At 41.9% G+C, this 19,148-nt stretch overlaps 4 protein-coding genes across 4 annotated transcripts; 3 read left to right on the forward strand and 1 right to left on the reverse strand.

Moving 5' to 3' along the window:
• Positions 1 to 302: 302 nt before the first annotated feature.
• LOC125200999 (phosphatidylinositol/phosphatidylcholine transfer protein SFH2-like) lies at positions 303 to 4,475 on the forward strand. Its single transcript, XM_048098858.2, has 12 exons — positions 303 to 584; positions 669 to 725; positions 839 to 867; positions 2,185 to 2,268; positions 2,361 to 2,414; positions 2,803 to 2,880; positions 2,988 to 3,041; positions 3,121 to 3,180; positions 3,262 to 3,357; positions 3,457 to 3,558; positions 3,674 to 3,754; positions 3,898 to 4,475. The coding sequence occupies exons 2-12, from the start codon at positions 671 to 673 to the stop codon at positions 4,162 to 4,164; spliced, it is 960 nt and encodes a 319-aa protein (XP_047954815.1). The 5' UTR covers positions 303 to 584; positions 669 to 670; the 3' UTR covers positions 4,165 to 4,475.
• Positions 4,454 to 7,239, reverse strand: LOC125200998 (WEB family protein At5g55860-like). The gene is made up of 3 exons (XM_048098857.2): positions 7,019 to 7,239; positions 6,739 to 6,943; positions 4,454 to 6,243 (listed from the first exon to the last, which is right to left on the reverse strand). The coding sequence occupies exons 2-3, from the start codon at positions 6,940 to 6,942 to the stop codon at positions 4,738 to 4,740; spliced, it is 1,710 nt and encodes a 569-aa protein (XP_047954814.1). The 5' UTR covers position 6,943; positions 7,019 to 7,239; the 3' UTR covers positions 4,454 to 4,737.
• Positions 7,240 to 9,005: 1,766 nt separating this feature from the next.
• Positions 9,006 to 12,081, forward strand: LOC125187794 (cellulose synthase-like protein E6). The gene is made up of 8 exons (XM_089065803.1): positions 9,006 to 9,343; positions 9,408 to 9,732; positions 9,801 to 9,941; positions 10,031 to 10,162; positions 10,252 to 10,464; positions 10,557 to 10,778; positions 10,915 to 11,262; positions 11,337 to 12,081. The coding sequence occupies exons 1-8, from the start codon at positions 9,054 to 9,056 to the stop codon at positions 11,877 to 11,879; spliced, it is 2,214 nt and encodes a 737-aa protein (XP_088921929.1). The 5' UTR covers positions 9,006 to 9,053; the 3' UTR covers positions 11,880 to 12,081.
• A 1,197-nt stretch (positions 12,082 to 13,278) lies between these two features.
• LOC148931660 (uncharacterized) lies at positions 13,279 to 18,281 on the forward strand. The gene is made up of 3 exons (XM_089064852.1): positions 13,279 to 13,549; positions 13,599 to 16,886; positions 17,272 to 18,281. Exons 1-3 carry the CDS (start codon positions 13,279 to 13,281, stop codon positions 18,279 to 18,281), a joined length of 4,569 nt encoding a protein of 1,522 aa, XP_088920978.1.
• The last annotated feature ends 867 nt before the right edge of the window (positions 18,282 to 19,148 follow it).

Raw genomic sequence — 19,148 nt, forward strand, 5'->3', positions numbered from 1 at the left:
CAAAATTAAAATATAATGTTTCTAATTAAATTTCACAAACTCTGATTGGAGTAAAGTAAACACACTGTAAATTTAGATATCTCAACAATTTTTTTTATTCAGAAAGTCGAAATGTTGACCATGAAAATTACCCAATCTCATTACATTTTTTAATTGTGTCGGCGGCATAAACTAATTCAGAAAGCAAGTTGGTAAGAGTATTTAATTTCCTCCCACAAATGCATATTTTCTCTTTTATTTTTTAGTTTAATTTTTTTTCATAGTTTACATTATCTCAAACCGAAAAGTTTGCATTGTGTCCAATGTACCTCAAAATAGTAAACTTTGATTTACTGCTGGTGGTGTGGTTCTAACTTCATTTGTCTGCATTCAATCAATTATGCAAGAATTCCAATCTAGTGATGCAAAATAGCAAAGAAAATTAACTGCAGAGGCTAATCAAGGCAAAGAGGAAGAAGGATTCCCTCTCTCAACCAATCCCTCTATCGCTCTTGAAATAAAAGTGGAATCTTTACTTGACTCTCTCCCTTTCTCTCTCTCTGTGTGATGCCCTTGTTCTTCCTCTGCTCTTCTGCAGAAGTGAGGTAATTTGCTGAAAAATGCAGCTGATTATCAGCTTTAAGGTGAATATTTAGTTTAAATTTTCTTGTTTCTTGTTGATTTTGCAGAAATGGCGGTGGTTCCACAAGAGGCTATCAATCGGTTTGAGGCGTTGATGGAGGGAGGTCGGTTGGCCTTGATCTCTCTACTTTTTATGCTTCTTGATCTATGATTTATGGCCCATTTCTTATTTTTTGCTATCTCTCTTTTGTCATTGCTCTTTTTGAAATCTGTGCAGTTGATGAGCCAATGAAGAGAACATTCAAGGTAAATGGAGTACTAGCTTTGTTTCCTTATTTTCTTACTTGTTTATGCTTGAAATTCTTGTGTCTGATTGTTTGTGAAATGTTGCAACTCCCAATTTACTTGTGTATCAGTGAAATCATGATGCCAAAATGTGGCCTTTGACAATTGTATATGCCAATCAGCTTCATTTATATGTTGTAAGTTGTAACATTGTAACAAATTTGGATTTAGTAACTGGATCTGTTGCTTATCATGCTACTCGATTTCGATTTTGCTGATGATATGTATGCTCAAGATTCATGGAGTTCCTGGTGGTTTCTTAGTGCTTTCCTTATTCTGGTTTCCAAGTTGATGTAGTTTCTTCCCTCTCCTTTTGGAATGTTATGGAGAAAAGACCGAGGAGACGGAAGAGTAGGTCTGTTATGAGGCCGTTGGACCAAAATCCAACCTTTAATGTATTTACTGAGTTATATAAGAAAAATATTTTCAAAATTCAGAAGTTTGACTTCTACAAAATTTATTTTTTGTCCTTAAGATCTAATGTTTCATACCATCTCACATAAGTATTTTTCTGTGGATTAGATAGATGAAAACAAACTAGAATTTCATGTTTGAACTAGTCTGGTCAACTAGAGAAACCCGCCCAACGTAAGGTGATTTTGAGGATTATTTCTGCCTGCATTTCCCATTTGACACTTCCATTCTTTAAATTGACACTTTGACCGGTCAAGACCTAATAAACCATATTACAAGAAATCATGTTATCTGATTAGTAGAGTAATTAGTAAATCAGTAATTCAATATATTTATTTTGTTCCCTTTGTGCATGTAAACCCAAAAGGAAAGAGAATTAACTCTTTCACAGTGTTTCCTCATTGCATGAAAAAAATGTTGCTGCGAAAATGGCTACCATGTTTTCACCATCTTGGGGATGAGCTAGTTTAACTTTCGTAGGCACTGGCTGGCTTATCCGAAATATGCAGCTTGCTCTCCTTTATGCTTTCATGGGAAATGGATTCTCAACTAGTCACTTGTCTTGTATTTCTATTTTGACCATAGTTGTTTTATTTTTATTTTTATCTTTTGGTATGTTTTGTAGCGTAAAGTAATAGTCCTTTTACGAGATTGTTGGAAGAAAGAAACTTGGCTATGTAAAAATTGCAATCTTACTGCACACATTGCATTCATGATTTACGAGGTCCTGTAGCGGAATGTTTCTTTCTTCATTCTTGACGATAAGAAAACACGAGAAAGATTTTAAAGGAATTTTCCTTGAGTAGAACAATGTATTCCTTTTACATTTTGTGCATTATCCATCTGATTCCATTCATTTTGCAGAATATCCATCAAGGATATCCTCATGAATCTTTGATACGCTTTCTCAAGGCAAGAGAAGGGGATGTTACCAAGGCCTACAAGATGGTCAGACTGAATCTTTGTCTAAACAAGTCATTTTGGTCACAAGTCTGTTTGGTGTTTAGGGTTACTGAATTCTGAGGCACTTGATATTGCAGTTATGTGATTGTTTGAAGTGGAGAGTGGAAAACAACATCGATGGAATCTTAGCAGTAAGTATTACAATGCTCGCGCTGTATGTGATTATTTGAACTTTACCGACCTCAATGTCTTACCATCGATCTGTTCATATGTAATGTGACTCAATTTGAGATATTTTAGCTTTTGATTTTGACTTGTTTACTCAATCTTGTGCACCATATTTCTGAGCTCATTTTGGTTATTTGCTACCTGTATTTTCCTATGTAATTTTTTGGCATTCATTTTCTTGATTTGAAGTATGTAGAATCATAGATTACTTGAAAATCATGTTTATAGCAAAACTATTTTTTTTTCACGCCACCTTTGGAAGATTCAGTTGCCATAATATATGACGAATTCTTCCATAGGTGTAGTACTTTCTGATGTGTAGTCTAAAACATCTATTTTTTGTTGTTACAGAAACCCATTGTTCCAGTGGATCTCTACAGAGATATACGCGATACCCAGCTTATAGGATTGTCAGGTTACTCAAACGAGGTGAGTATTCAGTAACAAGTTCAAGTATATACCTAGAAATTTACAAATGGACATTGTTGGTTAAGAAATACCATGCTCTTACTGAGAAAGGCAGTACTTTTCCATAGGGCCTCCCTGTCTATGCCGTTGGAGTAGGCATGAGCACATTGGACCGAGCATCTGTGAGTGTATCTAATCAATATATAATATCAATAAAGCTTCCATTTTTTCATCTCTGACCATATTGATTTCCAATTTTAGGTTCATTATTATATACAGTCCCATATCCAGATGAATGAATACAGGGATCGCGTCGTTTTGGTAAGCTTGCTCACAGTAACTTCAATTCTACTTTTACTAGGGCAGATGACTAACTTAATCATGAAATCATGTTTCTCTTAGCCAGCTGCAACAAAAAAGTATGGCAAGCATGTTAGCAAATGCATCAAGGTTCTCGATATGACTGGGTTGAAGCTGTCTGCTTTAAACTACATAAAGGTGCTTCAGTTGTAAAATGTTCCTAGTTCATTCTACTGCAATTCTCCGATGGTTATAAGAAATTAACTAATTATAACGAAGGATTTTTTCCTTGTGCAGCTAATGACAACGATTTCTTCTATTGACGATCTGAACTACCCAGAGAAAACATTAACTTATTACATTGTGAATGCTCCATACATATTTTCCGCATGTTGGAAGGTTTGTCCCAAATTTGGACCTGTAATTTTGACAACCTACTATGTGATTCTCAATGCTTGTAGAACCGCTATAAATTTCTTGAAAGTCATATTCATAATCTATTCAATTTTATTAGGTTGTGAAGCCACTTCTGCATGAGAGAACGAGAAGGAAAATTAATGTATTGTCTGGTTGTGGACAAGATGAGTTGTTGAAGGTAGCTTCTTCGCCATGTTCCTTCTTATTACATCAGTGTCACTAATAATATATGATCTTTTTCAAGGCATAAATCTTCCATCGTATGATTATTATGTTGTATCGGAAGTTAAGAATTAAGTTCGGTAAATTGTATTGGTGCAGATAATGGATTATTCCTCCCTTCCCCATTTCTGCCGTAAGAGAAGTTCAGGCTCTTCCAAACATTTGGAACAGATTGCTGACAGTTGCTTTACCTTGGACCATCCATTCCATCAACAAGTTTATGATTACATCAAGAAGCAATCCTTGGAACGTGCATCTGTTGCGCCGGTAAAACAAGGTTCTGTGCATGTTACTTTACCCGAAAATGCCAATGAGGGAGATATTGCCAAGATTCTGGAATCTGAATTAGAGAATCTGAGGGTCTAGAGAGATCTCCAAATATCTGGAGGACTTGAAAATCAATTATAGGAAGTGCTATTCTACTCTTCATCTCCGTTTTTGAAGTGCTAAATTGCACCCTGCTTGTAATAACTTGTTCTTCGTATTCTGACTATCCGTAGCTATTTAGTATTCGCTATGTAGAATCCTAAATCACTGCATGTTATGGGAACAGATAAAAACTCGATGCATGTGCTTCATATGTCAGACGGCCGACTTCATCTGTAAGCCGTCCGCAATATGTTGCATGCATTTGTATAAACGTGCGGAGGCAATATATAAATTATGGCTTATTCTAATAGTACTTTCACAGGTACTGTATTAATATACATATTTAAGTAAATAGAGAGGAAAATTTGATTTTTGAGGTAGTAATAGTTAGAAATCTCAAAGCATATATCTTTGATCTAGATGTGGCTAGCGCTTCTCGTGCTGCCTCATGGACATGCTGATGAGGTATGTTCGTTGTCTCGTTATTCTCCATTTTCTCTAGCCAGTAAGCGATTTGCTATTGCTTTCCTGAATATAGACCCTCATGTCCAAAAACCTATGTACTGATCACTATTTGGCTTTTGCAGCTCCACTGTGTTCGTTTTGACGCCATTTCTGGAGTTCGGTCTCAACTAACCTCCGGGCAGCCTCTGCCATTTCTGCTTCCTTGAGAGCCTCCTTGATTTCCGACTGTAAGGCCTCGTTCTCCTTCAACAATGCCTCCAATTTCTCTGAATTTTCTCTGTCTCTTGCATTTATAGCCTCTATCTGGGCAATGGCATTGGCCACTTCTTGATCGGCATTGCATGTGCTTTTGTTGATCTTCTCGTTCACAGAGTCGAACTCCTCGACTGTCAATTTGATCCTCCTAGTCGATCCTGAACTATTTGATTCTGCATCGGCGTGAGCCTGATAGCAATAGATTTGTTCCTCTGCTAGCCTCTCTACACCCTTGGCTTCTTCAGCTTCCTTCAACGCTGTCCCGAGCTTTTCGCTCGCTTCTTGGGTCACAACTACTGCTGCTTTGGCCTCTTCGCGTAGTAACTCAGCGCTCTTCTTACTGTTTTCTGCTTCGTGTCTAGCTATTTCGGCATCTTCTAGAAGCTTCTCCACACAAGATTGCATAATGAAACCACATCCTGCCTTAGCCTTCTCGAGCTCAGCCTCGCTCTTCTCTAGATCGCTCTGCATTTGCTCAGTGGTCGATTCTGCTTCCGACACCGCCTTCTGCTTCCGATTCTGCTCGCTCCTCACATCCTCCAGTTGCTTTGCAGTTGAATCATTAGAAGCTCGGAGCGAGTTTTCCTCTGCCACGGCTTCTTCCAACGCCATTTTGGCGCTCTCGAGCTCTGTGGTCATCTGCCGGATGGTGTATAGAGCCTTGGACTGTATGTCGTTCTGCTGTTCTTGCAGAACTCTGATCGCCTCCATTGTCTCGTCGAGCTTCGCCTGGAGAATTTCGGTAGGTAAGTGTTCTTCTTCCAAGATCTTGATCTCTTTCTCGATCCGCTCCTTGTTTAGTTTATGACCGTGCAACAACTCGTCCTTCTCCGTGATGAGCTTCGTGTACTCCTCTTCAGCCTTGAGCGAGGCCTGCTTCACCTGATCGAACATCTCCTGAAGTTGTTCGACTTCCTTCATGAGCTGGCTCTTCTTCTGAAGCTCGTCTTGGGCTTCTTCTGCTTTCTGGAGCATCGCGAGACTCTCCATCGCGACGGCATCGTAATCCCGTCTCAAATTCGCGAGCTCATCCTCACACGCCGTGAGTTCTGCTGCGGTGGATTTGCAAAGTTCCCGCTCGTTGTCGAGGGCAGACTCCAACGCCTTGTCGTCCAGCTGCGCGCGCTCCTCCAGCTCCGCTGCTCGGGCTTTGGCAGCCTCGGTAGCTGCAACGGACGCTTCCTTGGAATCCGTGAGCGTTTGGAGCTTGCTGTTGAGCTGCTCGAGCGTCTGCTCGGCCATCTGCAGCTCGCGCTGAGCTTGCGCTTTCGCGGCTTCGGTGGTTCGCAACTGTTGCGTGTAGCTTTGACGTGCCTTCGCCATCAGGCCAAGCTGCGCCTCTGCTTCGAGCAATCCCTGCATTTGCACCGCGCGAATTAGAGCGCGTGCGACCTCACATTGCATTATTTCGTTCATAAATAATGTCATGTTTCCGTTTCAGTCTGTCCACCAAAATTAGTCCCATGCCAAAAATGAAAAGTTTCTCTATCTTTATCTTACTTTACAAATTTTATACTCCCTTCATCCACGAAAAATATAGCACATTTGCTATTTTTGATTTTTCATGAAAAATATAGCACATTTAAAAAAGGAAGTTTTCAACTTCACTGTATTTTTTGTTCTTCTCTCTAACTAATATGAATCTCACATTTTACCAAAAGTACTTCTATCTTACTTTTTTCCCTATTTTCTTACTTTACTAATTCAACATTAAAATTCGTGTCATTCACAATGTGTCCTATTTTTTGTGGACGGATGGAGTGTTAAAATTCGTGTCGTCCACCAATAAGACTATTTTTGTTGGACGAAAGAAGTACAATACATTTTTTCCATCTTGATTTTGGAATTTACCTCGTCCGCCGCCACGGCCGCCTTCTTCTTGGCGACGGCCGTCTTGCCCCTGGGCGAGACGACATCGCCAAACAGAGACACGGCGTCCTTGACGGACTGGAAGGGCGCCCTCGTATCGATCTCTCCTACATCCGCCCGAGGGGAGTTTCCGGGCAGAGGAGACACCGGCGCGAGTTCCCGCGTTTTAATCACCAAATCCCTCATCCTGCAATTCAAATTCAATTGAAAACCAAAACGGTTAACCTAATAAATGAATGCCGATTGCGATTGATTGATGTACCTCGAAGGAAGACTTATGTAAGAATAAGAGCAGAAAACTGCAGAATGAAAGAATGATCTGTTCCTTTATTCCTCTGCTTTGGTGTTGTTGAAGAAATAGCAGAGGAATTGAAGGAAGAAAAAGTGGATTTGATGAAAATGTTTGGAGATTTATACATCTGTATGTGTTCCGAGAATTGCTCATTGTTCCATCCATCTTGTGCGGAAATCCACCATTTTTTTACTCTCTTTTCTGCTCATTCCTTTCTTCTTTGAAATTTTAAATGCTACTTTAAATTACTAATTACATATAATAGTGGAATATATATATCCAACAAACAGGAATGAGAAATTAGGTCTAATATGCATATTAAGCATTTTATGTAAAATATTACGTGATTTTTAGTTTAAAAGGTGGTAATGCTCTTCAAAATATAGTTTACCAACATTATAATTGTGAAATCACATGTTAATTGTTATGGTGAATTATAGTATTTTTGAAATTTTTGATGACGTCTTTCGTTTTCAATGATAGATGTATATTTGAAGTGTCTACCCATGCTCTTTGAAATTGGCACTGGTGCTCGAGTTGCTACTAGCCACCAAGATGTCATCAATATATAAAATAGTAGTACTTCATAAAAAAAGTGGGTGTTATCATTTTCGAAGAAAAATTGGTGATTTGATGAGCTAAAATCAAATAATATTTCAAAGAAAATTAGGTAGCATGTCCAAGGCTTACATCCACTCGTATAAAGATTCGTTCAACTTGCACATAGACTGACAAATTGTACGAGTTGTGTTGTTACCGGGTCAGTTTGATATTGAAAAATTTCAGCCCCAGTATTGAGTGTTAACAATACGAAATAATTCAAATTGGCATGGGCCGCATGACACGATAAAAGTCTGAACATGATATTAAACTATTAGAATTTGATGTTATATGATAAAATATGATAGTATAACACAGTTAAAACAAGATATAACATGATTAAAACTTTATTACAGATAATATACAAATAATGAAACTAAAGTATAATATTTTTTAAAATAATTAAAAAATAGTATTGTTTCTTAATGGTTTATCCGAACCCAACACGATATTGTTAGGTTTATAATGGGTTGATTCCTTAAGAATCCGAACTCAATCAACTCAAACCCATTATCCTCTTGTATATTCGTGTAAGATGATCGTATCCAAAATTTCTCATCTATTTTATCCATTTATTTTTACTATTATCAGCTATGCATTAAAACTCATCCTATTGATCATTAAATATATATAGTACTAGTATCTACTCCTTTCGTCCGCGAATAGGAGTCCCGGTTCACTTTTACCATAAATGGTAATAGGGTTCCTACCTTCACCTAACTCATTTCACTCACATTTTATTTAAAACTAATATATACAAGTGAGACCCCTATTCCAATAACCTTTTTTCCACCCACTTTTCTTAACATTTCATAAAACCCGTGCCGCCAAGAATGAGACTCCTAATGGCGGACAGAGAGAGTAATTTATATCGGGACCTGTGCTGCACACTATGAAGTTGACCAAAACAACTTCAATGGTAGAGGTAACAAAATTTGGCACGGCTGTTAATCGTGATCGAGTTTAAGATAAATACTAGTACTACTAAAACTAAAACACTATGATAATATATCCACCACAATCACTAAGAAAATAAAGTAAAATAACATAAAATTACACAAACTTCGTCAAATTTTGCCACTAGAAAAATATAACTCATATCCATGAATCCAGTCATAGGCCATTCTTCCTGATAAATAAAGTTCAAAGTGTGTTATCAAACCTATTAATAAGTTAATTAGTCAATAAAGAGCAATGCACATCTTAAACCAGTGAGAAGAGTCAATACACAATTACAACTTTCAAAAAATATCATACAAATACCAAAAATATCACGACAAAAAACCAACACTTGAGTGTGATAAAGACGAAACTCATCACCCCTCTTTCATAAAACGACATTACGGACTTGACTTTTTTGAAAATACATTTGTGATAAAGTAGCAATCTTACAGCTCCTATCCATATGAGGCTGGGAAGGGATATGAAGAAAAACGATTACATTCCTCTGTTTGAGAGCAAGGCAGCCAAATGGCGCGGCGTTTACTGGTTTTACACGATTTCTATGGCTGTCTCCATAGCATTGATATGCGTCTACAGAGTGATGCACTTCCCACAACAACATGGACTCAGAAGATGGACATGGATTGGCATTTCCATGGCAGAGCTCTGGTTCATCATCTACTGGATCATCACTCAATTTCCTCGATATCGAGCTGTCTCCCGTTACACCTTCAAAGACAGGCTCTCATCCAGGTACAAAGCGAAACCAAACCAAAACCGCAGATATCAGCAACTGACAGAAAAGCTTTTCATGCAGATATGAGGACGGCCTTCCACGCGTGGACATATTTATAAGCACAGCCGACCCTCAACTGGAGCCCCCACTAATGGTGGCCGACACTGTGCTGTCGCTGATGGCTTATGATTACCCTCCTGAGAAGCTCAGCGTGTATCTTTCCGATGACGGATGCTCTGACTTGATGTTCTACGCTCTTTATGAAGCTTCAAAGTTTTCCAGAGTATGGCTGCCATTTTGCAGGAGGTTCAATGTCGAGCTGCGGGCACCTAATGCTTATTTCTCTGCTGTTAAGAAAATACCTAGTGATGACCCATCTTTGGCCAGAGAATGGAGGGAGCTCAAGGTATATAATGCTCCCAATTCTTGGAATCAACTCGAAATCTGATTAATATTCATTTTCTTTAAAAACAGGAGTTGTATAACGAAATGGAGGTGCAAATAACTGACATCATGAAGCTTGGGAGAGTTCCTGATCAATTGAGAAAGCACCACAAAGGACTTCGTGAATGGGAATCGGGCGCAAGCAGAAGCAACCACCACACCATTCTTCAAGTACGAAGAGTTCATCTGCAATAAAAACATTCCACAGAGTTAGTTAAGCAGAACATCTCTAAGCATGATTTCATTTTGTGGCGTTTCAGGTGCTAATTGACGGGAGAGGCAACAAGGAAGTGGACATAGAGGGAAAACCATTGCCTATGCTCGTATATTTGGCACGTGAGAAGAGACCTGGGTACCCACATAACTTCAAAGCAGGAGCCATGAATGCCTTAGTAAGTCCAATGAGGTTATGGCATTCTTTTTTCTACCTATCTAACAAATGTTCAAGTTCAATGGATATAACTCTAATGGACTTGAGCAGATAAGGGTGTCATCTAGGATAAGCAACGGCCCAATCATTCTCAATCTAGATTGCGATCACTACTCAAACAACCCTCAATCTGTGAGAGATGCATTATGCTTCTTCATGGATGAACAACAGGGCCATAACATTGGCTACGTGCAGTATCCTCAGAAATTCGATAACCTCACAAAAAATGATCTTTATGGAAGCTCTTTAAAAGTGCCCCATGACGTAAGAGTTAATAACACTTCAAGTTTTACAAATTCATATTTGTTAGATAGATACAAGGATGACTTACGAGAATGGCTTACTGGTACCTGAAGCTAGAGCTTACAGCCTTGGATGCACATGGAGGACCACTATACATTGGAAGTTGCTGTTTCCACAGAAGAGACGCTCTCACCGGGAAGAAGTACGAGAAGGGGTCTCACATCAACTGGAAACAAGTGGAAGAGATACATGAACCAGAAAGAGAAAATCTTCTAGAGGAAACTGCCAAGTTTGCAAATTGTAGCTATGAAGAGAACTCACCCTGGGGCAAGGAGGTTCTCTCTCTCTCTCTTGCACGCACACACACATACACACCATAGCTACAAACAGCAAAATATTATGAAACTATACATAGGGAGTGATTAAGGTACAATCTCCAACAAGTCTGATACAAATATAGTTAACTTACAGATGGGGTTGAAGTATGGATGTCCTGTTGAAGATGTGGTTACTGGATTATCAATACAGTGCAACGGATGGAGATCCGTCTACTTTAACCCAGGGAGGAAAGGCTTCTTGGGAGTAGCTCCTGTGACGCTGTTAAGTGCATTAATTCAGCAAACTCGATGGTCCGAAGGCCACTTTCAGATATTCCTGTCAAAATACTGCCCTTTAATATATGGCCATGGAAAGATCCCAATACAACTTCAACTATCATATCTCTGCTACAACCTGTGGGGAGCAAACTGTTTGGCTACGTTATACTATGTAACTGTACCGACCTTTTGCCTTCTGAAAGGAATCAATTTGTTTCCACAGGTATGCCTAAATATTTAGATTTTTTCAGAACAATCACTTATGATCTTCTGAGAATGCACTGATTTTTGCCACAGTTTTCAAGCAACTGGATTCTACCATATGCATATGTTCTCGTAGCAAAATACACTTACAGTCTGGGAGAGTTTCTCAGCTGTGGAGGCACACTAATGGGATGGTATAATGATCAGAGAATGTGGCTGTACAAGAGAGTTACCAGTTATCTTTTTGGATTCTGTCAAACAATCATGAGGTACTTGGGCTTCGCAAAGTTGGATTTTACAATCACTGGGAAGAATGTGGATGATGATGTTTCTAAAAGATTTGAGCAAGAGATAATGGAATTCGGTGCAGCTTCATCAATGTTCATCATTTTAGCAACAATTGCGCTGTTCAATCTCCTTACATCAATCTCTATTGGCAGAAGCATCATTATCAAGAAGCCAGCCATAGATTTGGATTCTTGTGCATTACAGATTCTTTTGAATGGGGTAGTGATAATAATCAACTTACCCTTGTTTGAAGCGCTCTTCCTTCGGAAGGATCAAGGTTGTATGCCCACTTCTGTCACGTGCCAGTCAATTGTCTTAGCTGCTTTAGCTTATATGTTAGGATATTGAGATAATAAACTTCAAACATGTGAAGAAACCAGCAAAACATCTAGTTATTGTATGTACTTGCTGACATTTATGCAATACCATTCCTGTTTCGATAAAGAATACAAAAACAAAGACAAACAAGGGATGTCCATATTTGTGACTTGTATGAATGCAGTTCACCAAGAGGAATACATTTGCCAACCAAGTGAAGCACTTTTTTTCAGTTAAGCTTCCAAATTTGATCTGCAATTAAATAGGTTTGATAGGAGCAGAATGGAACAGAGAGAATATTTTTAAATAGATGCAAATTGATAGCATTGTAACACAGTGCAAATACACTGGGATAAGAACATTATTCATATAAGTATTTTAGGAGGTAGTGCTCATTCCTTCAAGGCTGGGTATGTTTATCTTTGCAGCAGCTGGCAGCTTATATTCATATCACAGCAGAGAGCGTATACATGTTTTATATGTTTATAATTTCTTAAAGAACTAACGCAAAGTCAATCATAGATACATTATTCATGCCTAAGAATCACCAAATCTTTGTTATTAGCCATGCCTAACTCGAGGGCGTGTGTTAAAGAATGTATATTTGTAATAGATTCTAGCTTTTCATACCTTGACCTCCATTGCTGGAATAGATCAGCCTATTGTTGTATGTATTATGTGTACACATATCATTCACTTAAACACATGATCATTATACATAATTCACAAAAAGAAAAGGTATTGTGGTATAATCATATCAAAGTAAAGAATTAGGCTGGAAACTTTGGTTCTATTCTTCTATTATTGATAAGGAACATGATACGACTATGGGTATACAAGGGAAGGCAAGAGTCGAGAGTGATACAGGTATAGAGGTGCAAGAGAAGGCAGGAGCTGGGACAGATTTAGAGGGTGAAGTGCAGCAGAACGTGCAGCAGAAGGTGAAGGGAAAAGGGAAGCAGCGGGGGCGGATGGCGGAGAGGAGCCCAAGGCCGCGACGTCAAGCTCGAACTCCCGCACGTTATCGGGACTTCGTGTCTTACTAGAGTTATTTATTTTAGAAGTTTTATTTTCATTATTATTATTGATATTTTGTTTTTGCTTAAACAATTAGTTTTTCATTAGTTGAGTCGAGCGGATTATAAGCTCCTTTTCGGGTTTTCTTTGTTGGTTCTTTCCCGGAATGCAAAAGAGAGTCGAACCAACCCTAGGGTCCGTAGTATTATAAACAGGGATTCATAAATCATTAATCATATCAAAAATTATCCCTAAACTTTATCTTTTACTTTACGTTTTTTTCTTTCGTTGTGTTCTCAAACTCTAGCTAGGGTTTTTCTTGGTTGCTCGACGGATTGTGCATCCGCGAACGGACCTAATCCCCGCCGATACGAACGTTCTTCGTATCATTTGGTGCTTCATTGACGTACTCATGACGACCACAAAGTCCAGCACGAGTGGTGTGGACACGCGCGACGCCTCTGGTTCGGAGTCGATTCCGATCCCTTCGCTGTCAACGTTGTCATCCCAACTACAGCGGCTGCCGACGGTAGTCGGCCTTCTGGAATCGAGCTTAGTCGCATCTGAGGAATCTTCTTCGGACATTCTGATGTCTAGACCACAGCCCCCGCCCCCCCTTTTCATGGCCGCTGTTGACGTCCTCTGCGATTCCGACATCGCAACACACTACAGGAGTGTCGGCGGTATTCACACTGTCATTCCTTCCGCCTGTGACATCTCAGTATCTTGCAGGGTTTAGCAGCACAGGGTTCACGATTCCGCAAACTCAGCCCATTCCGCGACCGCAGTCTACTGCGTGGTCTATGGGATCCATACCGGAGACAACGCGGCTGCCTTTATTTGGCCAGCCGTTGTTACAGGGAAGTCCGGCGTACAGACCACCAGTCCCGAAACCCCAGATGGTGAACCCGGGATCGTGTTGGGGCCCGCCCCCTTCGAGACCTCAGGTTGGGAACATGTACCAGGAACCGAAGCATTCAAGAGTGAAACTGGAGCCGCCTCATTTTGATGGGCTGGAAACAAACAACTGGATCCGCAGTGTGCAATACTATTTCGATCACATCGGTACTCCGGTAGAACAACGTCTGCATTATGTGATTCCACTTTTCGATCCTCCAGTGGCAGATTGGATTTGGAGTTATTGTGCTAGCCATGAATCTGCGACGTGGTTCGAATTCTTGGATGACCTGCGTCGTCGGTTTGACCCTACTTGCTACCAAAGCCACATTGGGTTACTTTCGAAACTAACACAGACTGGCACTATTGCGGAGTATCAGACCGCTTTCGAAGCTTTGCAGGATAAGATTGTTGGGACCCCAGATCATGTGCTACTGGAGTTATATATTGCAGGCTTGCGACAACCGCTAAGGGGAGAGGTCCAGCTCCACCAACCGTCGTCCCTGGCATCGGCGTTTGCCCTGGCTAAACATCTCACAGCGTGTAGACCGGAGCAATTCGAGCCACCACCGCCAATGCCTCGTCGTCAATGGGTTCAGCGTGATTCGAGAACGAGTATTGTTGCTTCATCAGGGAACCCCACTATGGCATCTAACTCACATTCGGGAGGACGCTGGACGACGCAACCATCCAGGTCAACCGATATTTCCAAACTTCCGATTGTGCGGATTTCTGCGGCGGATAAGGCAAATAGAACAAGAAGAGGAGTGTGCTGGTACTGTGAGGAGAAGTGGGCGCCCACCCACGTATGCAAACACAAGTTCCTAGCGTATATGGGGGCGGATGAGGACGACGACGAGTTGGTCGACAAGCTGGAGGAACATCAAGGATTGGATGAGGTGTTGATCTCAGAAGACTTGTCCCATATCCGTGCACTTGACGGTCGACCAAGAGCTAAAGCCATGACTTTGGAGGGCACGATTTCATCATCTAAGGTGACGGTGTTAGTCGACACAGGTAGCACGCACGATTTCTTACATCCGAGGGTGGCGGAACGTTTGCACTTACCACTAACCAAGATCCGCCCGTTTAGAGTATATGTGGGGAACGACGAGTCTATTCTTTGCACTCATGTCAGCAAGGCAACAGAGTTGATCCTGCAGGGTAAGCAATTTTTCATCGATTTATACGTTCTGCCGGTTCATGAGCTCGATGTTATACTTGGTATGGAATGGTTGGAGTCCTTGGGCAGGGTAACACACGATTACATCAGCAAATCGATGGAATTCATTAAAGATGATAGAAGGGTGGTACTGCAGGGCATTCAGCGAGCCCCACGACAGATTTCAGCCAATTCTTTGGCTACTTTTATGACTCATTCGACGGAGGTAGACTTGTACGAGTTAGTGGCACTTGACACATCGCCAGATCAGCCACCGGCGGCTGACGAAGTGGGATTTCCAGATGATTTACCAGCTGACATCTTGAGGGTGTTACAAGATAACAGGGCGGTCTTTAACATTCCCGTGGGTCTTCCCCCGGAGCAGCAATTTGATCACAAAATCCATTTAATGCCGGGATCTAAGCCAGTTAATGTGAGGCCTTATCGCTATCCGTATTTCCAAAAAAACGAGATAGAGAAACAGGTCCGCGAGATGCTTGAGCAGGGAGTAATTCAGAGGAGCCACAACCCATTTTCGTCCCCGGTTTTGCTGGTCAGAAAGAAGGATGGTACATTCCGTTTTTGTGTAGATTACAGAGCTTTGAACAAATCTACTATTCCAGATCAATTTCCGATCCCCACGGCAGATGAGTTGTTTGACGAGCTTGGGGCAGCACGGTATTTCACCAAGTTGGATCTCCGTTCCGGGTATCACCAAATACGTATGACTCGAGAGGATATTTTTAAAACGGCCTTTCGGACGCATGATGGCCATTTCGATTTTTTGGTCATGCCCTTTGGGTTAACAAATGCGCCTTCAACTTTTCAAGCCGCGATGAATAGCATTTTCCAGGGCCTGCTTCGGAAGTTGGTCATCGTCTTCTTCGATGATATACTGGTCTATAGCCCAGACCTCACCTCGCACGCCAACCATTTGAGAGAAGTACTGCAGACTTTGGCAGGGAACAGCTTCTTTGTGAAGATTTCCAAGTGTTCTTTTTGTTGCACGAAGGTCGAATATTTGGGACACTTGATAGAAGGCGGATGCTTGAAGGCCGATCCGGGCAAGATCGAGGCAATGTTGGCTTGGCCGAAACCATCAACTCCCAAGCAATTGAGGGGGTTCCTGGGCCTCACAGGGTATTATAGAAGATTCGTGGCTCACTATGCGCACATTGCAGCGCCATTGACGGACTTACTCAAGAAGGAGGCATTTAATTGGTCACCTGTGGCGGACAAGAGCTTTGCAGACTTGAAGAAGGCTATGACGGAGACACCTGTGTTGCGATTGCCTGATTTTAATCGCACCTTTTATGTGGAAACTGACGCTTCTGAGTTCGGTATAGGCGCGGTTCTCCTGCAGGATGGACACCCGTTGGCTTTTTTCAGCAAGAAGCTGGGACCACGCCGTCGCTGTGCCTCGACATACCACAAAGAGTTGTATGCGATTGTGGAAGCGGTGCAGAAGTGGCGGCAGTATTTGCTGGGCCACGAATTTGTCATACGTAGCGATCAGAAAAGCTTGAAGGATTTATTGCAGCAAGTCATCCAAACTCCGGAACAGCATCTATATGTGCGTAAATTGATGGGGTTTAAGTTCACAATTGAGTATAAGACTGGAGCGTCGAACAAGGTGGCAGATGCGCTATCGCGTCGGGACGAGGACGCCGCTCTTTTGACTGCAATTGCCCAGCCGATTCCTGACTTAATCGGGATGCTGAAACAGGAGATGAATTCAGTGGAGGATTTGTCAGCGCTACGTCAAGCGATTGAGGCAGGGTCAGCCCCCGGAAATGTGACGTTTTGTGACGGGTTGGTGTATTTTGGGAGGAGGATCTATGTGAGCAGTGCATCGCAGTTTAAAGAGGCATTGTTGTTCGAACATCACGACACGCCGCAGGCTGGTCACCCGGGATTTGAACGAACGCTTCGGCGTTTGGTGGCTGCTTTCTACTGGCCGGGTATGTGGCAGCGTGTGTGGAGTGCCAAACCACTAAATACTCAACACAGAAGCCTGCAGGACTATTGCAGCCTCTCCCGATCCCGTCACAAGTTTGGGAAGATGTTTCAATGGATTTCATTACATGTCTTCCGTTGTCAAGGGGATTCACGACCATTATGGTGGTGGTAGACCGTCTGTCGAAGTATGCTCATTTCGCCCCACTGCCGGCGCGGTTTGACGCCTTGAGGGTGGCTCGGCTGTTTATTGACACGGTTGTGAAGCATCCTGGCTTCCCGAAATCCTTGGTGTCTGATAGGGATCCGATTTTCCTTAGTGACGTGTGGGATGCTATGCTAACATTGAGCGGGACGAAACTCCATTTTTCAACGGCATACCATCCCCAGTCGGGACGGAAGTTCGAAATAGGGGCCTAGAGCAGTATTTGAGGGCCTTCACGGCTGATAAGCCAACGAATTGGGCAAATTTTTTGCCTTGGGCGGAACTTGCATTGAATTGTTTCCATAATGCGTCGCTTGGGACGTCACCATTTAGAGCATTGTATGGCAGACAACCTCCAGCTTTGATCGCAGCTCAGCCCTCTGCAACGACCCCGCCAAAGGTAGCAGATCTGATTGTGCAGCGGGGCGCTTTATTGGTGGAACTCCGGCGTAATCTGGAGCGGGCCCAGCAGCGCATGGCTGAGGCGGCAAACCGTCACCGCCGGGACGTTTCGTATGAAGTAGGCGACAAGGTGTTGCTTAAACTGCAGCAGTATCGACAACACTCGGTGGCGAAACAACTTTCTAACAAGCTGGGACGTCGATTCTTTGGTCCATTTGAAGTCACAGAGAAGATAGGACCAGTGGCGTATCGCCTTAAGCTTCTGGAGGGTTCTCGGATACACGATGTGTTCCATGTCAGTTTGTTGAGACCGTTTGTGGAGGGGGCTAAGGTGCCAGCAGAGATTGCGTTTCCGGAGGAGTTCGTTGGGTCACGCCCTGTGATGCGACCGGTAAAAATATGGGAGCGTCGGACCGTTATGCGGAAAGGTGAGCCCCGTGAGGAGGCTTTAGTTCAGTGGCCAGTGGATGGGGAGAAGTCGTGCACCTGGGAACCGTTGGAAGAAGTAGTTAGTCGCTTTCCATTCCTCCTTGAGGACAAGGAGCCACTTATCGGGGAGGGAGTAGATACGACTATGGGTATACAAGGGAAGGCAAGAGTCGAGAGTGATACAGGTATAGAGGTGCAAGAGAAGGCAGGAGCCGGGACAGATTTAGAGGGTGAAGTGCAGCAGAACGTGCAGCAGAAGGTGAAGGGAAAAGGGAAGCAGCGGGGGCGGATGGCGGAGAGGAGCCCAAGGCCGCGACGTCAAGCCCGAACTCCCGCACGTTATCGGGACTTCGTGTCTTACTAGAGTTATTTATTTTAGAAGTTTTATTTTCATTATTATTATTGATATTTTGTTTTTGCTTAAACAATTAGTTTTTTATTAGTTGAGTCGAGCGGATTATAAGCTCCTTTTCAGGTTTTCTTTGTTGGTTCTTTCCCGGAATGCAAAAGAGAGTCGAACCAACCCTAGGGTCCGTAGTATTATAAATAGGGATTCATAAATCATTAATCATATCAGAAATTATCCCTAAACTTTATCTTTTACTTTACGTTTTTTTCTTTCGTTGTGTTCTCAAACTCTAGCTAGGGTTTTTCTTGGTTGCTCGACGGATTGTGCATCCGCGAACGGACCTAATCCCCGCCGATACGAACATTCTTCGTATCAGAACATATGTACAAAGTACAAACGTAAAATACAACAACACTTTTATAATGCTAAGAATAACTACTTTTCCTAACTTCTATCCATAACTGACATCCATAACTTCCATAACTGACATTATCCTAATCTAATACTCCATCCGTCCGCATTAGGAGTCCCATTCCTAGGCGGCACGGGTTTTAAGAAATGTTAAGAAAAGTGTGTGGAAAAAGATTAGTGGAATAGAGGTCTCACTTGTATATGTTAGTTTTAAATGAAATACGAGTGTAATGAGTTAGGTGAAGGTGGGACCCTATTACCATTTATGGTAAAAGTGAACCGGGACTCTAATTCGCGGACGGACTAAAATGGAAAAACAAGACTCCTATTCACGGACGGAGGGAGTAATAACCAACTCCTAACTTATCCAATATTTACATAACATTGAATCAACTTTCAACAAAAGGTACTAGATGCTTTTGAATTGAATCAACTTTCAACAAAAGGTACTACTCCCTCCGTCCCGACTAA

The sequence above is a fragment of the Salvia hispanica genome, chromosome 2 (genome assembly GCF_029641045.1).
Source record: "Salvia hispanica isolate PSC_SH4W2 chromosome 2, Shi_PSC_v1, whole genome shotgun sequence".
In the NCBI taxonomy this organism is placed as follows: domain Eukaryota; kingdom Viridiplantae; phylum Streptophyta; class Magnoliopsida; order Lamiales; family Lamiaceae; genus Salvia; species Salvia hispanica.

Coding starts and splice junctions, on each gene's coding strand:
- LOC125200999 (XM_048098858.2), top strand. CDS start 671: ATGGCGGTGGTTCCACAAGAGGCTATCAATCGGTTTGAGGCGTTGATG. Junction 2,269..2,360: donor TTACCAAGGCCTACAAGATG/GTCAGACTGAAT, acceptor TTGATATTGCAG/TTATGTGATTGTTTGAAGTG. Junction 3,755..3,897: donor GACAAGATGAGTTGTTGAAG/GTAGCTTCTTCG, acceptor GTATTGGTGCAG/ATAATGGATTATTCCTCCCT.
- LOC125200998 (XM_048098857.2), bottom strand. CDS start 6,942: ATGAGGGATTTGGTGATTAAAACGCGGGAACTCGCGCCGGTGTCTCCT. Junction 6,244..6,738: donor CGGCCGTGGCGGCGGACGAG/GTAAATTCCAAA, acceptor GTGCAAATGCAG/GGATTGCTCGAAGCAGAGGC.
- LOC125187794 (XM_089065803.1), top strand. CDS start 9,054: ATGAGGCTGGGAAGGGATATGAAGAAAAACGATTACATTCCTCTGTTT. Junction 9,344..9,407: donor AAAGACAGGCTCTCATCCAG/GTACAAAGCGAA, acceptor CTTTTCATGCAG/ATATGAGGACGGCCTTCCAC. Junction 9,733..9,800: donor GAGAATGGAGGGAGCTCAAG/GTATATAATGCT, acceptor CTTTAAAAACAG/GAGTTGTATAACGAAATGGA.
- LOC148931660 (XM_089064852.1), top strand. CDS start 13,279: ATGACGACCACAAAGTCCAGCACGAGTGGTGTGGACACGCGCGACGCC. Junction 13,550..13,598: donor ACACTACAGGAGTGTCGGCG/GTATTCACACTG, acceptor AGTATCTTGCAG/GGTTTAGCAGCACAGGGTTC. Junction 16,887..17,271: donor GGCTGCTTTCTACTGGCCGG/GTATGTGGCAGC, acceptor TACCATCCCCAG/TCGGGACGGAAGTTCGAAAT.